Source organism: Pseudophryne corroboree, chromosome 5, assembly GCF_028390025.1.
Source record: "Pseudophryne corroboree isolate aPseCor3 chromosome 5, aPseCor3.hap2, whole genome shotgun sequence".
In the NCBI taxonomy this organism is placed as follows: Eukaryota; Metazoa; Chordata; class Amphibia; order Anura; family Myobatrachidae; genus Pseudophryne; species Pseudophryne corroboree.
In genome coordinates, this window is record NC_086448.1 from 183,485,795 (window position 1) to 183,501,075 (window position 15,281).

The 15,281-nt window shown below is 45.1% G+C and overlaps 1 protein-coding gene across 1 annotated transcript in view; it reads right to left on the reverse strand.

Moving 5' to 3' along the window:
- Window positions 1-15,281, reverse strand: part of VIPR2 (vasoactive intestinal peptide receptor 2) — a 300,614-nt gene that overhangs the window by 68,249 nt on the left and 217,084 nt on the right. The window contains exon 5 of the mRNA XM_063921922.1: window positions 3,244-3,341. Within this exon, the coding sequence (XP_063777992.1) occupies window positions 3,244-3,341 (98 nt within the window). The remainder of the gene's footprint in view (window positions 1-3,243; window positions 3,342-15,281) is intronic.

Consider the following 15,281-nt stretch of genomic DNA (forward strand, 5'->3'; position numbering starts at 1 on the left):
CAGCCCGCCAAATTTAAAAATGTAAAAATGCCGGCGGGGGTCTGAGAAACGGTGCCGAGGCACCGACAAGGCTTCTGCCGGCCCCGGACTTCAGTAACATGCTGCCCAGGGCGCCCCCGCCAGCGCCCTGCACCCTGTGAGTGCCTTTCCTGATAATGTGTGGGAGCATGGAGCGCAGCGTTACCGCTGTGCGGTACCTGGTCACCGAAGTCTTCTGCTGTCCTGAAGTCTTCTGTTCTTCTCATACTCACCCGACTTCTTTCTTCTGGCTTCAGTGAGGGGGGTGACGGCGTGGCTTCGGGAACAAGCAGCTAGGCGCACCAAGTGATCATACCCTCTAGAGCTAATGGTGTCCAGTAGCCGAGAAGCAGAGCCTTTAAACTAAGAAGAAGTACTGTAGGTCCTGCTTCTCTCCCCTCACTCCCACGCTGCAGGGAGCCTGTAGCCAGTAGGTCTCCCTGAAAATAAAAAACCTAACAAAAGTCTTTTCAAGAGAAACTCAGGAGAGCTCCCCTAGTGAGTGTCCAGTCAGTCCTGGGCACAAAGTCTAACTGAGGTCTGGAGGAGGGGCATAGAGGGAGGAGCCAGTTCACACCCAGTTTAAGTCTTTTCAGTGTGCCCAAGCTCCTGCGGATCCCGCCTATACCCCATGGTCCTTTTGGAGTCCCCAGCATCCTCTAGGACGTAAGAGAAAGGATTTACTCTTCTGGCTAATTTTCATTATTATCAGGTTTTTCATACTGTAGAACTGTAGATCTTACCAGATCTTCTATCAAAACTTAATATTATCTAAAATTGTAGTCCACTCTACATTACTGTACCTTGCAGAACAGCTTTAACTCAGTGACATTTGTTTGATTTAGAACAGATATTACTTGTTTCAAGTCATTCTGCAACATCTCAGCAGGGTTTAAGTCTGGACACTGACTAGGACATTCCAAAACTCTAATATTTCAGCTCTAAAGACAATTCTATGTAAACTAGTGTGGATCAGATCATTGCCTTGCTGCATACAGTACTCAGCTTCACTTCAGCTCATGATTGGATGACCTGACATTTTTCCGTAGAATCCTGTGGTACAGAGCAGAATTCATGCTTTCATCAGTGTTTGAGAGTTGTGCAGATTCAGAGAGAATATATATGTTTTACCAGCAGACGGGATGCCGGCTGTCAGTATACCGACAGCGGCATCCCAGCTGTCGGAAATCCGGCCGTGAAGCAGCGAGTCCCCATGCGGACACACTGTGCTTGCCCCACTACGAGCCAGGTGGCTCGCTTTGCTCACCACAGGTCATATGAGTGGGAATAATCTGTGGTGGTCAGGATTCTGTCCTGCCGGCATTTCACTGGTTGTCGGGATTCCGGCGTCGGTCTCCTGATCGCCGGGATCCCAACAGCCGGTATTTTAACTGCATCCCATTCAGAGACAGCAAAACATAACACTGACCATGACACAACCATCACCATGCTTTATTCAAGTATAACATTCTTATAATAAAATGTATTATCAGCTTTTCAAAACACAGAGTTTATATTGACAGAGATAGACTGTAATGTGACACTTAGTAGCTGATTGGTTGGTACTTTATCTACACCTTATTACTTTCCGAGCTTTGATAAATCTACTGAAGTTTTCCAAAGAACTTAGTTAAGTCCACAAGAATGCTGGCTGAGTTTCTGAGTTTCACCTGTATATATTTTTACTCTTTTGTCCAGCTACATTTTTTTTCTGCCAGCATTCTTGTGGACTAACTAAGTTCTTTGGAAAACTTCAGTAGATTTATCAAAGCTCGGAAAGTAATAAGGTGTAGATAAAGTACCAACCAATCAGCTACTAAGTGTCACGTTACAGTCTATCTTTGAAAAATGTTAGATCGTCACTGATTGGTTGGTAGTTTATCTCTCTCCACTGTATCTCTCTGTACTTTATCTCATTGTAGTTTGTGATAAGTCTCCCCCTAAGTTTTTTGGGGGGTTTTGTGATTTTTTTTTTGTCACTGAGCAGCGATTTTCTTCTTGTTACTCTTCCATAAACAATTTTTGGCTAGTATATTTCTGATGAGAGCAGAACAACCACTGGGGAGACTTCTGTCCCAACCATTTGTACCAAATGGCTCTGAATGGGGGCTGATGGAGCGTCAAACCTTTGGTAATAGTTTTGTTGCCCTTTTAGTAATACCTTTTGGTTATGGGGTAAATGTAATAGAGTGCTGAAGCCAGAGGTGCAAGACTTCCTGCGTGAATGCCCGTATTTTTAAAGCGCCAGTCATTTATAAGGCAAAACAAGTTTATCTTTGCCTTGTAAATGATTGCCGCTTTAAAAATACTATACAGGCATTCTCAAACAATCTGCCGAACGCCCTATTACATTTACCCCACAGTGTCTCCGGCACATATGTGCACTGACAAGGGCTGATTGTTAACTAAATTATTCCAACAGCTAATCACCATAATAGAGTTCATCAGTGGGACAGTAACTTGCTATGCACTGTACTATGCAGGCCAAACTCTCCTCAGTATAATGTAACCCAGGGACACATCTGACCAAAATCACTGAAAATTCTGAAAAACAAAAATTCAGAAACTCAGATGGGGCAATTCCTTACTTGTATATGGCCTGTATGTTTTAAAATATGAGTTGCTCATTTGATAAACAAGATGAAAAGCTCTTGTAAACTTCTCCACTCATATTGTTGTTGTTCAGCTGCTGTAAAATATTTAATTGTCAACTTGCCTGAGGTTATTACCTCTCGGCATGTCTATCTCTTCTCAACCTTGAAGGACATGAAAGATAATTTGTTGCAAACTAATGTTTCCCACACAACAGGAATCATTATTTAATATAAGATTGTACACAGCAATGCACAAACAGACGCTTACGTTTAACAACTTTCACATATAATGTTTTTAAATTCACTAGTAAACTATAACTTTGATCAATCAAATGAATGCATTTATTTATTTATTTATTTATTTTTAACTAAAGTTGTATTGTGAACAAAATGTGAAAATCAAGGTCACATTCCCTTACTGGTTTTCACCAAAATTGCCAAGGTTGATCTATTAATGGAGTTTTGGAAATTCGCTGGTATCATGCGAACCCATACAAACATATCTTAATTTAGCACAAGATAGATAGATAGATAGACAGACAGACAGATACTGTAGGTATGAGATTCTGTACAATTACATTAAATGCAGTGATTTATTTATATACATACTGTAGCATATTTGGGCACTTACCTAAATAAACAAAGAATTGCGCTTCCAATTGTGAGAGCTATAAGTGAGGCGCTGTGACCAAATGTGTAGATTGCCTTGACTATGACGTAGAAGTAAATCTGTAACACAATGAAATTCACTTTATACTTAAATGTACAGTATAAATTTAATAAAAATATCATAAAAAAACAAAGAATACATCAATATTGCATCACTGTATATATGTATAATTTAAACAGGGGTGTATCTAGGGGTCCGGGCGCCCCTGACAAAGTATGGGACTGGCGCCACCCATATTTGATATAGGGAATGTGCACGTGCAAAAAAGGAACATGATCTTGTGGGAAAGGGGCATGACCATACAATAGTTCCCCCAATTCAAATTATGCTACACAGTAGTAACCCTTATACACATCATGCCCACACAGTAGCAGTTCCCTTTACACATTATGCCCACACAGTAATTCTTATAACACCGAGGAGACATCAGCAGTGCCTGGCCTGGCTGAGGAGGCATTGCCACCGAAGGCCAGGTAATATAATCAAATAGTAGTGCAAAGAAGTGCAGTACAGCACACTACTCAGTGGTGCAAGTAGAAAAAAAATCTTAGTGGTAATGTGTGTGCGTGCCTTTTTATGTAGCCACATGCCACATGGGGCATGGCCAATGAAAATGGGGGCGTGATACACATAAGACCCCAATAGTGCAGTGCCAGATACACATATGCCCCCAATAGTGCCAGATACAAATATGCCCCCACAGTGCCAGACACACATGCCCCCACAGTGCCAGATATACACATGCCCCCACAGTGACAGATATGCCCCCACAGTGCCAGATACACATATGCCCCCACAGTGATAGATATGCCCTTACATTGACAGATATGCCCCCATAATGCCAGATACACATGCCCCCATGGTGCCAGATATGCCCTCATAGTGCCAGGTATGCCCCCACAGTGCTAGATATGCCTCCATGGTGCCAGATACACATATGCCCCCACAGTGTCAGGTAAGTCCCCACAGTCATATAGTCATAGTCCCCATCCCTCTCCCAGCACATAGCCATAGTCCCCTCCTAGTAAATAGCCATAGCCCCCACCTCCCCAAGCAATAGCCGTAGTCTCCACCTCTCCCAACACAGTCATACAGTAGTCCCCACCCCCTCCCATCACTTAACAATAGTTCCCTGCCAGCATAGATAGCCATAGTCCCTGTCCCTGCACATAGCCCCTCACCTCCCCAAGCACATAGCATACCTCCCAACTTTGTGTTTTTCCAAAGAGGGACACACGCGTGGCGAAGCCGCGCGCGCTCCCGGAAAAGGGGCGTGGTCTAAGAAAAGGGGGCGTGGCTTCGCGGAGGACCCGTGATCGCGAGCCACGCCCCCGTTTTCATCACTGAGGGGGTATGCCCAGCGCTCTGTGAGCCGCTGGCATGCCCCCTCTCCCTCTGACTCTCCTGAATAGACGCTGTGCGCATGCGCACAGCGTCTATTCAACACTGCTCTGCTAAGCAGGGCAGCGACAGAGACTCCCAACTGCCCCCCCACCGCGGGACACTGCGGCCCACGGGTGGGACAGCGGGACAGTCCCCAAAAAATGGGACTGTCCCGCGAAAATCGGGACAGTTGGGAGAATGACATAGCCATTGTCCCCATCCCCATCCCAGCACATGGCTGTAGTTCGCCCTTAGCACACAGTAGTAGTCTTCCCCACTCCCAGCACATACATAACCTCCCCACACAGCACATAGCCCTAGTCCCCACCCCACAACATCCCAGCAGATAGCCGTAGTGTCTGGCAATACCTGCTGTGCCGAGCTGCCTGTGCATTGCCTGTGATGGAGGGTGGCGGATCGCTTAGCAGGCAGGAGCTGGCGCCGGTGTCCGGCACCACAATGCACTACAGGGAAGAAACTGGAAATAAACTACAACTCCCAGCAACCCTTGCAGTGTATTGCCAGACACTGCGGCTTAAGGGATTCCACCCATTGGCCGAGGGTGGCACCGTCTGGCGGCGCCCCCTGCTTGGCTGGCGCCCCTGGCGAGTGCCATCCTGGCCAATGGGTAGATACACCCCTGAATTTAAAGTCAGTTGAAGCAACATAAAACAGTTGAATTTTAATATATGAACAGTCTAATAGGAAACTAATACCCCTTTCACACAGAAAGTGAAATTACCTGGTGAAGCAGTTCTACCCGGTAATTTGCCCAAAAAAACAGGTCCTTTTTCTGTGTGCAACGGTCAACCTGAGGTTGAAATTCCCGGGACTTCGACCCAGGAATTTACCAGGGTTTGAGACCCTGGGAATTTTGACCCGGGTTGACTCTTTCACACAGATGAAATACCCGTTTTGATCCGCAAATTACCAGATAGAAATTCTTGACCTGGTAATTTGCTTCTCTGTGTGAAAGGGGGGCTCAGGCAGAGACCGGCAAAATGACCTGGCACTAAAATGCCGGGTAACTGCCAGGATTTCTGTCTGAAAAGGTTATTAAAGACAATTTTAACCAGGATATCTGCCAAAACACTGTTATGCGAAAAGAGTACATTTTGTGTAGTACATTTCTTAATGTGGAAACTATATCTAAAGAACCACAAACCCCCAAAATTTAAACTGCCACATTTCAGCCATGACCCATAAAATGCATTGTTCCGGGTTAACCTGACCTTGCACTGGAGCTTCCCTCCCGGTCATGAAGACTAAATAACATTTGACCAATAATGAGTGATGGCATGATGTTAATCTGAAAATCATGTTTTTATTTGGGTTTTTTTTTTACTGCTATGTAGCATATTTAGCAATAATATTATTACATATGTTTCGGAAACATCCAGTTCATTGGGCACAGTTACGTAAATAACTTCAGTTTTAAACTGAAAAAAGTAGATTCATTTTCAAAATAATTGATGGTTTTAACTTCTGTGTTTGATAGTGGAATGTACCAAACATTTAAAATGAATTAATCTTCATTATAAACTTATCAGGCATTGTCAGCTCCTCAAACACACCAGTTCATTGGAGTGATTTATAAGAGGACATACTTCATCATGCTAAGTATACTTTGGGCTTTAGGATTGCAGCTACAAATGATTTATTTAAAAAAAAAAAAATCCAACTATTCATAATTAACCTGAAGCTCTTAAAAGACGAACCAGTAACCTTTCTGGTGTCTGATACTGAGTGGAATGAAAATATCTTTGCAAAGCATACATGCACACACCTAAAGAAGGCAGTATGACAGCAGTATGCTGCCTCTAGAGCAGGCTTTTTCAACTAGTGTGCCGCGAGCAGTTGCAAGGTGTGCCGTGGAGCCAGAGCAGCTTCCTGCACCTTCAGAGTGAACTGTTGGCCCAGGCTCTTTTTAGAGCATCAGTCGTGCTCCGTGCTCCGGCTATGCCTTGAAGGCGCGGCGGTGTGATATCATAGGTCACAGCCGCCGTGTCTCACCACCCAGCCAGCTCACCCGCCTGCATACACATCTTCCAGTTCCTGCCTGCATACACAGCTTTCCTTGCCCACCCACATCCACACCTGCCCGACCGCCCGCTGCTCAGTATTCGCAGCACTCCACTATGAATAACCCCCACCACTGAGGGACAGGGAGGAGGACAGCTGACCGGTAGGGGCTAATATTTGTTATTTTATTTCTCCTGTGGGGAACAATAGGATTTATGTGGGGAGACTAAGGATTTATGTAGGGAACAATGTGAATAATTCATGTGGGGAGCAATAGGATTTATGTAGGGAGCAATATGATTGTTTTTCCTGTGTAAGCCAATGTATGTGTGGATATTTTTTACTATGAGTGCCAATGTGTGTTTTTTTTTTTTTTTTCTGTGGGGAACTGATGGTGTGCCTTGGCAATTTTAAAATATTTTTCGGTGTGCCGAGAGTAAAAAAAGGTTGAAAATCACTGCTCTAGAGGAACCAGCTGCCTAGATGTGTGCATCCTGAGGGAGAAGCACACACCCGCCAAGTCCCATACCAACTCCCCCCCCCCCATAAAAAACAGGTACATGTAAAGTTATAGAGACACTTTCAGATTGAAGGACATTTAAACAGTTGATTATGCTGATTTTTTTCAATCTCTTTTTGTATATTCTATTTAATTTTCAAATGATTAAGTCTGGACTGTTTACATTAAACATCTTGGTGATAGGATATGACATAGGTATTGGTGGGTACACAGCCACCACGAGATAGCTGCCAGGGAGGCCCCACAAACCCTAATATAGCCCTACCCTCAACACTTTATCCGTTCTGCCAGAGCCGGCCCTAACCAATATGATGCCCTAGGCAAGATTTTGGCTGGTGCCCCCTAGCACCACCGCTGGTTCCGCCTCTGACCTTGCACCTCTTTCCCAGCACCCCCTATATTTTAAATAGGAACAGTTCGCACATTTGGCGCATAGCCCAAAAAGGGGTGTGTTTTTGCTGGCAAGGGGCATGGCCACACAATAGTAACCCCAATTCCAATTACGCCACACAGTACTGCAACTTTATTCACATTTGATCATGCGATAGTGTCCATAATTCATATTACATCCCACAGTAGTATCACTTTACCTTATAAACGTTACTCCTCACAGTAGAGCCCCTTATTCACATTACATCACACTGAATTTCTCCTTATTTACATTACACCACACCCTATTGCTCTTTATTCACGTTAGATGACACAGTAGTGCCCTTTCTATACGCAATGCCACATAGAGCACCTTATACACATAATGCCACACAGTAATGCTCCTTACACATATGATACACATTATTAATGTCCTTATAAACATACTGTGCCTTACACATGACAACCTTTATTAATGCCCTTTTACACATAATGTCCCTTACACATATGCTGCACATTATTAATGCCCTTATACACATAATGACACACATAGTGCCCCCTACACATTTGCTGCACATTTTTAGCGCCCCTATACACATAATGACACACATACAGTAGTACCCTGTTACACATATGCCGCACATTATTAATGCCCTTATACACATAATGACACACATAGTGCCCCTTACACATATGTTGCACATTATTAATGCATTTTTACATGACACACATAATGCTCCTTACACATATTCCGAACACTACTGCACAACCAACCTACTCACATGCACACAGCACTCACACTGCCACTAACACTGTGACCTCTGCCTCTGCTTGGATACAGATGTGTCCTTATAAATCTTGCCTCAGTGCTAAAATTGGACACATTTTTTTCAATGAAAATGCATCTTATTTGCATTGCTATGTGGCTAGGATGCACAAGCAGCTTCTGCTGATTAAATTGATATGCAGCATGCCTATATACTGTGTGTGACTGTGAATATAGGCATGCCGCATATCATTTTAATCAGCAGAAGCTGCTGATGCCCCTAGGCATATCAAATGCCCTAGGCAATTGCCTAGTTTGCCTATGCCTATGGCCGGCTCTGCATTCTGCTCACCCATGCTCAGCTTATGCAATGTACAAGAATACGGTAGCAGAATATCAGGAGCTGCTGGTTGTCCCCATTTCAGGAGGCAATCAATTTGACGGTCAGGATCCCGACACCGGAATCCTCACAGCTGACAATGCCGACAGCCAGAATACCGGCTCACAGGGGTTATTCCCACTTGTGGGTATCCACGACACCCATAGAGTGGGAATAGATACTGTGGCAAGTGCAGCGAGCCTCTGAGCCCAGAGCGTGGCGAGCACAATGAGCCCGTAAGAAGACTCTTTGCGCTCGTCCTGCTGCCGGCATTCTGGCTGTAGGGATACCACTGTAGGGATACTTATTGCCGTCATCCCGTCCGCCGGGAATACATATGTATTCTATTTCCATATAACAATCTTTACACATATTTGTCTTACACATGCATGCCAGCATAAAAGTAATATCATTTATAATTGCTGGCAGAAAGCTTTTACTATTTTATATACAGCTGGGAGATGGTGGAGAATAGGCCAACGGCTCTGTAGTGACAAAGAAGGAGGCAGCAGCAATAGCAGCCTAGAGAGGTAAAGGTGCTCAGAACAGTGATGCCATTATTTCTCCATCCTACAATCTCATCAGAACCTTTATTATTGTCTCTATACTGTATATTGTACAGAATATGTAGGATATATTACACCTTAGTGCACTTTTTTAAGAAAAACATTTATCTGTTATTTATGTTATTACATTTTAGGAATGTGAATTGTGTACATAAATTGCATTTTTATCATTTTCTATCGCCATTGGTTTGTTTCTGAGGTATTCACATCCACAGACATTTTTGTGTCCGCCCGTGGTAGCCTACTTCCTACTAGGTTATGCTAATGCCAGTATCCACCTGTCTATGTGAGTATTCATGTATCTGCACACATCCAAGTCGCACTACCCATAAATAAGGTGTGGGGGGGTGTAGTGCCACAGTCGTGTCATTGTGACTCCACCCTGACTGTTCAAAGACATGATTTCATTTTACAGCAGTGGGTGGCATATGAGATACAGATGACCCAGCTATGAGGGGAGTTCAGCTAAACCGCCCCAATTTATGGATTTTCTCAGACATCCCGGGAGATTTGTCAAGCATAGCGCAGCCACTATTGTACCCAGTGAACACAGCCCAGAATACCAGGTCGCTAAGCCAAACCCTGGCTGGCTCCCATGCACTGTTTCCTAAGAGTCTTGCTCTGCTCTGAGTTGGTGGCAGGCTAGCTCTGAAAAAACTCTAGATATGCTCGGAGGCATGTGGGTACAACTCTGATCCCAAATGAGGGAGTACCCATGTTTGGAGATATGGAGGGGCAGCTGAATACCACAATCATTGCACAGATCTGTGTTGTCACTAAAGCCTACTTGACTACACTCCTGGAAACATTCAGAAGAGTGGAACACCCTTCCACATACCACCAATGTCCTTATGAAATTAGTGAGTGGGAGAAGTGATGACATAATTTATGAGAACTGCATAATAATGGCACTGTTCCACTCTGCACAATGGGGTTCATTCCGACCCAATCGCACACTGCAGTTTTTTGCAGCCATGCGATCGGCTCACAACAGCGCATGCGTGCGGGCCGCAATACACAGCGATGAAAAGAACGAAGACAGCGTTTGCGGCGGCAAACGCAAGATGATTGACAGGAAAAGGCCGGCTGGGGGTGTCAACTCACCGTTTTGATGGAGTTTCCGTCCGAACGCAGGCGTGCCCGGCCGTTTCCAGGGAGGGATCCTGATGTCACATTCAGGCCGGATCGTCGCAGCGGCTGAGTAAACCCTTCGCAGCTCTCTGTACAAGCGATCGCTCCTCTGCACAGTGTTTACCCCCTCCCCTGTAGGCGGCGATTACCTGGTCGCAGCAGTTCAAAAATCCTCCTGCGTGCGACCAGGTCAGAATGAGGACCTATGTCACAACTCACAGTACTGCACCACTGGAGGGTGCTGCACGACGTCAATAAATGAGGTTACATTGTGCAATGGCTGTGTGGTCTAGCAGCAGCCCTGGTGCTGGTCTAGCCAGCTGCAGCCACCGCTGTCAGTCACTGTGGCTGTGACAGAGTGCAACCACCGGCAGTGGACACCGGTCTCCTCTCTCACCGCAGCGTCTGCCCCGGGCCCGGATATCTGTCAGCACTGACATGCACTTGCCCCTTGTGTCCCGCCACTTGTGCTGCAGACCACTCGTGTACCGCTGAGAGCTCCAGCTGAGTAGCCCACTGTCAGCTGCATTAGGGGGGTGTTCTTCCAGCACTTACCGATCAGTGCTGGGACATGCAGGTAACTTGCTATTCTCAGATGGAAATTATGCCTGTCCCACTTTCGCACAGTCCCAGCACACTTTGACTCTGGTTGGACACACCGTGTATACGCTGTGTTCCCAGCCTCCCCCCCCCCTCCCAAAAACACTACAGCCTGCCTGGGGTCCTCACAAAATTTCACGTAAGGTGGGATTACTTTTTATATTCATTTTGAAGGGTCCATTTTTCCATTCCATTTTGAGGGGAGAAGGTAGGTAGATATTTTGCCTACGGTGTCGAGAAACCTTGCAGTGGCCCCAACCATGCTTTGGGCATAACCCCTCCCCCCCCAAACCCCCCCCCCCCCCCCCACACACACACACACACATTCACACACGGTGAACACTGAATATCCCCACAGAAGGATGTTAATTTAAATAACCTTTAGACTATTATACAGTGGTTGAAAATTATTTTTGCAGCTGGTCTCCCCAATGGGAAGTAAGTACTGTACGTGCGTGAAAATGCAGCTCTGTACATATCATGATGAGTGAAGAGACCTCTTAAGGAACACATTTCTACTATACATGATTGAGGCTTTTGCCTATTCACATCAGCCCTCCTGTCAGTGTGCCTATTGATTGACACTGCAGGGATCCTTTTGGTGCTTAATGTTTAGTAGTGGATAATAACAAACATACTGCACATATAATTTCAAACATCTGTTTAGGGTGGTGGTACACAGGCACCTGGTGCACCGTGTATTTAGTTCTGCAGTTAGACTCTGCTTGATTGCACATGGCCGGGCCCCCTCAGTAAATATGCACATGACACATTCACAGAATAGGCATTATTACTTATACTGAGAGTTCACAGAACATTTCAATAGTCATTACTGTAGCTAGATTGTCACACTGATACAATACATGCAAGCATATAAGTCCTTGGGCTATAATATATTGGCATAGATAGGGCCTGTGTGCCTATCTCGTAGGGATATAGAACTTTTACATGTTTTATTTGTAAGTATTACAAGGTGACTTTTGATCTGGTTACACTAATATTTTAAACTTGAGTCCTTCTAAGGGGAATATCAATATGTGGGAAATATCAAGAAATAGCTGAAAGGATAAGTGCTGCTTTTATTTATAGACCAGGAACTGCTTCCAAAATATGAGCTTTCAAAGTACGAATAGCAATCAGCAAGGTTATTATTAGAATGGAATCTCCGTATTTATTTCAATACGCTCTTGGAATGGAAGAAATGCATTTAGGGCACTAGGTGTCCCTGGAAATCCATTTCTCACATGAGAATGACTGCAACACGACTACCATACACTTCCACATCGGATCTTGTTGTCATTGCTTAATGTCCAATTTAAACAAGCTTGGCGCCTCGTCTTCTCAAATGTTTAGAAAGTGTGATTAGGCTCCATCAGGGTCTTTATTTTTCTCATAGGAATAAACATAATGAAATCCCCCTCATTAATATGTGACAAAATAGAATGTTCTTCTCATAAGTCACTTACAGTGACTGCGCACTATGATAGCAAAAATAAAATGAAAGGGGGAAAAAAAGCAAATGCTTATGTTGCAATCCATGCTGCGGGTATTTACAGGTAATAATGAAATCTATCATATTCATGATATAATAACACATAATTTTACTTTTACTGCATTTGTTGATGATGTGGGGCTGGCTCCAGGCCTACTAGCACCCTGAGTGAGAATTTTTGAAGCAACCCCCTACTGGAAAAGGAAGGCGTGACTGCACAACGTTATATTATGTTATCTAACTATACACACACACACACACACACACACACACACACACACACACACACACACACACACACACACAATTAGCAGCCTTACACATAAAGCCCACAGTAGTGCTCCTTACGCATAATGACCACAAAAACAGCTGCTTACACATACTGCCCCCAGTAATGCCCCTTACACATAATGCCCACAGTAGTGCTCGATACACATAGTGTCTCCAGTAGTGGCAGTTGCACATAATGTCTTCAGCAGTGGCAGTTACACATAATGTCCCCAGTAGATACACATAATGTTCCCATTATAGTGCCAGATACATGTAATGCCCCCATTATAGTGCCAGTTACACATAATGGCCCGAGTATAGTGTCAGTTATACATAATGCCCCAATAGTAGCAGTTACTCATAATGTCCCCAATAGTGGCAGTGACACATAATGTCCCCAGTAGTGGCAGTTAAGATAATATCCCCAATAGAGGCAGTTATACATAATGTCCCCGGTATAGTGCCATATACACATATTAATGCCATTATATTGCCAGATATACATAATGCCCCCATTATAGTGGCAGTTACACATAATGTCCCCAGTAGTGGCAGTTACTCCTAATCTCCTCAATAGTAACAGTTACACATAATGTCCCCAGTATAGTGCCAGATAAACATAATGGTCCCATTATAGTGCCATTTACACATAATATCCCCAGTATAGTGCCAGATACACATAATACCCACAGTAAAGTGCCAGTTACACAATTTTTTTCAGTATAGTGCCAGATTAACATAATTCCCCCAGTTTAATGCCAGTTACACATAATGTCCCCAGTATAGTGCCAGGTACACATAGGACCTTATTTAGAGATAGAAGCGGATCTCTGCATACCCCCCCACCCCAGGCAGCGCAGTCAACATTTAATCAGAGCAGCTACATGTGACATCATGCAGCCGCCCTGAGAAAATGCTACTGGCTCACCCTAGTTCGGCCCACCACACACCCCAACACCACGTTGCTGCCCCGTGAGTGCCTGCCGCTGTCAATCACACTGTGGCCGCATACTTCTGGGATGTGGCCACAATGTGTAAGGTTGTGCACGCGCGCTGCAGCCAGTGCGAATGTGAAGACCACCCAAATGCAGCTGCTGCATACAGATGAGTTCAGGTCTGAATGACCCCCATAATGCCCTAGTATAGTGGCAATTACACATAATGTCCCACTATAGTGCCAGATACACATAATGCCCCCAGTAGTGCCAGGTAAACATAATGCACCCATTATAGTGCCAGATACACATAATGCCCCCAGTAGTTCCAGGTACACATAATGCACCCAGTATAGTGCCAGATACACATAATGCTCCCAGTAGTGCCAGGTACACATAATGGCACTAGTATAGTGCCAGATACACATAATGCTCCCAGTATAGTGCCAGTGCCCAGTAGAGCCAGGAACACAAAATGCCTCCAGTATAGTATGGTGTTCACACTAAAACTGCCTGCCGCCACTACGTGAATAGATGCTGTTCGCATGCACATGGCATCTATTCACAGGAAGGGGAGTGCTTGGAAGAAGCCCAGCACGCACGCCTCAACTAGTGACAATGAGGGGTTCGGCCCACCCCCAATAGTTGTACCCCATCCCCAGCCGAAAACGCCCCTTTACATACATGAGCAAGGCTTTGGCTTGCACGCATGAGTGCCCCCGCAACACTAGTGCCCTGCCCCCAAAAAATCCTGGGGGGGAACACTATAGTGCCAGATACACATAATGCCCCAAGTATTGCCAGTTACACATAATGCTCCCTGTAGTGCCAGGTACACATAATACCCCCAGTATAGTGCAGATATACATCTGCCCCTAATAGTGCCAGATTCACATAATGTCCCCAGTAGTGGCAGTTACACATAATGTCCCCAGTAGTGGCAATTACACATATGGTGTATTCAATTCTTTTCGCCCCCTTCCACACCCATTCTGTTTCTGCTTACAGGAGTGGTATAATCATTTCAGCTTGCTACCCTTGGGGTAGCGAGGGCACCCATCCCTTTACATAGCTAAACCTGATTACTATGGGCAAAATACAGATGGAACCACGCTGGTCGTGGCTCTGTCTGTGACTAGGCGTGCCCGCCTGGACGCTGTGAGCGCGCCCAGACAGAGACACTTACAATAGGAAGTGGTTCTGTGCACTCTCGGCATTGCCTAGTCACGCCGGGAGTGCACGCCTGCTATCAGGCAGACATAGATAAGGGAGGCTCCATCTGTATGTGCGATAACGGGGATCACTTTAGAAAGGAGATTGAGCGTGACATATCATTTGAATACCGCCCATAGTGTCTGCAGTATATTGCCAGGTGTGCTCCTGGGAATTTGGGCATGGCCTCACAACTTTATATTATGTTATAAAACTATAAATGGAGACAGGGTTGGACTGGCCCACAGGGGTACCAGGGAAACCACCGGTGGGCCCCACTGTCTGAGGGGCCACTCCTTCCTCTAGGGATCAGGTTCCAGACTGTGCACTTGTATTATACATGGTAGATATGTT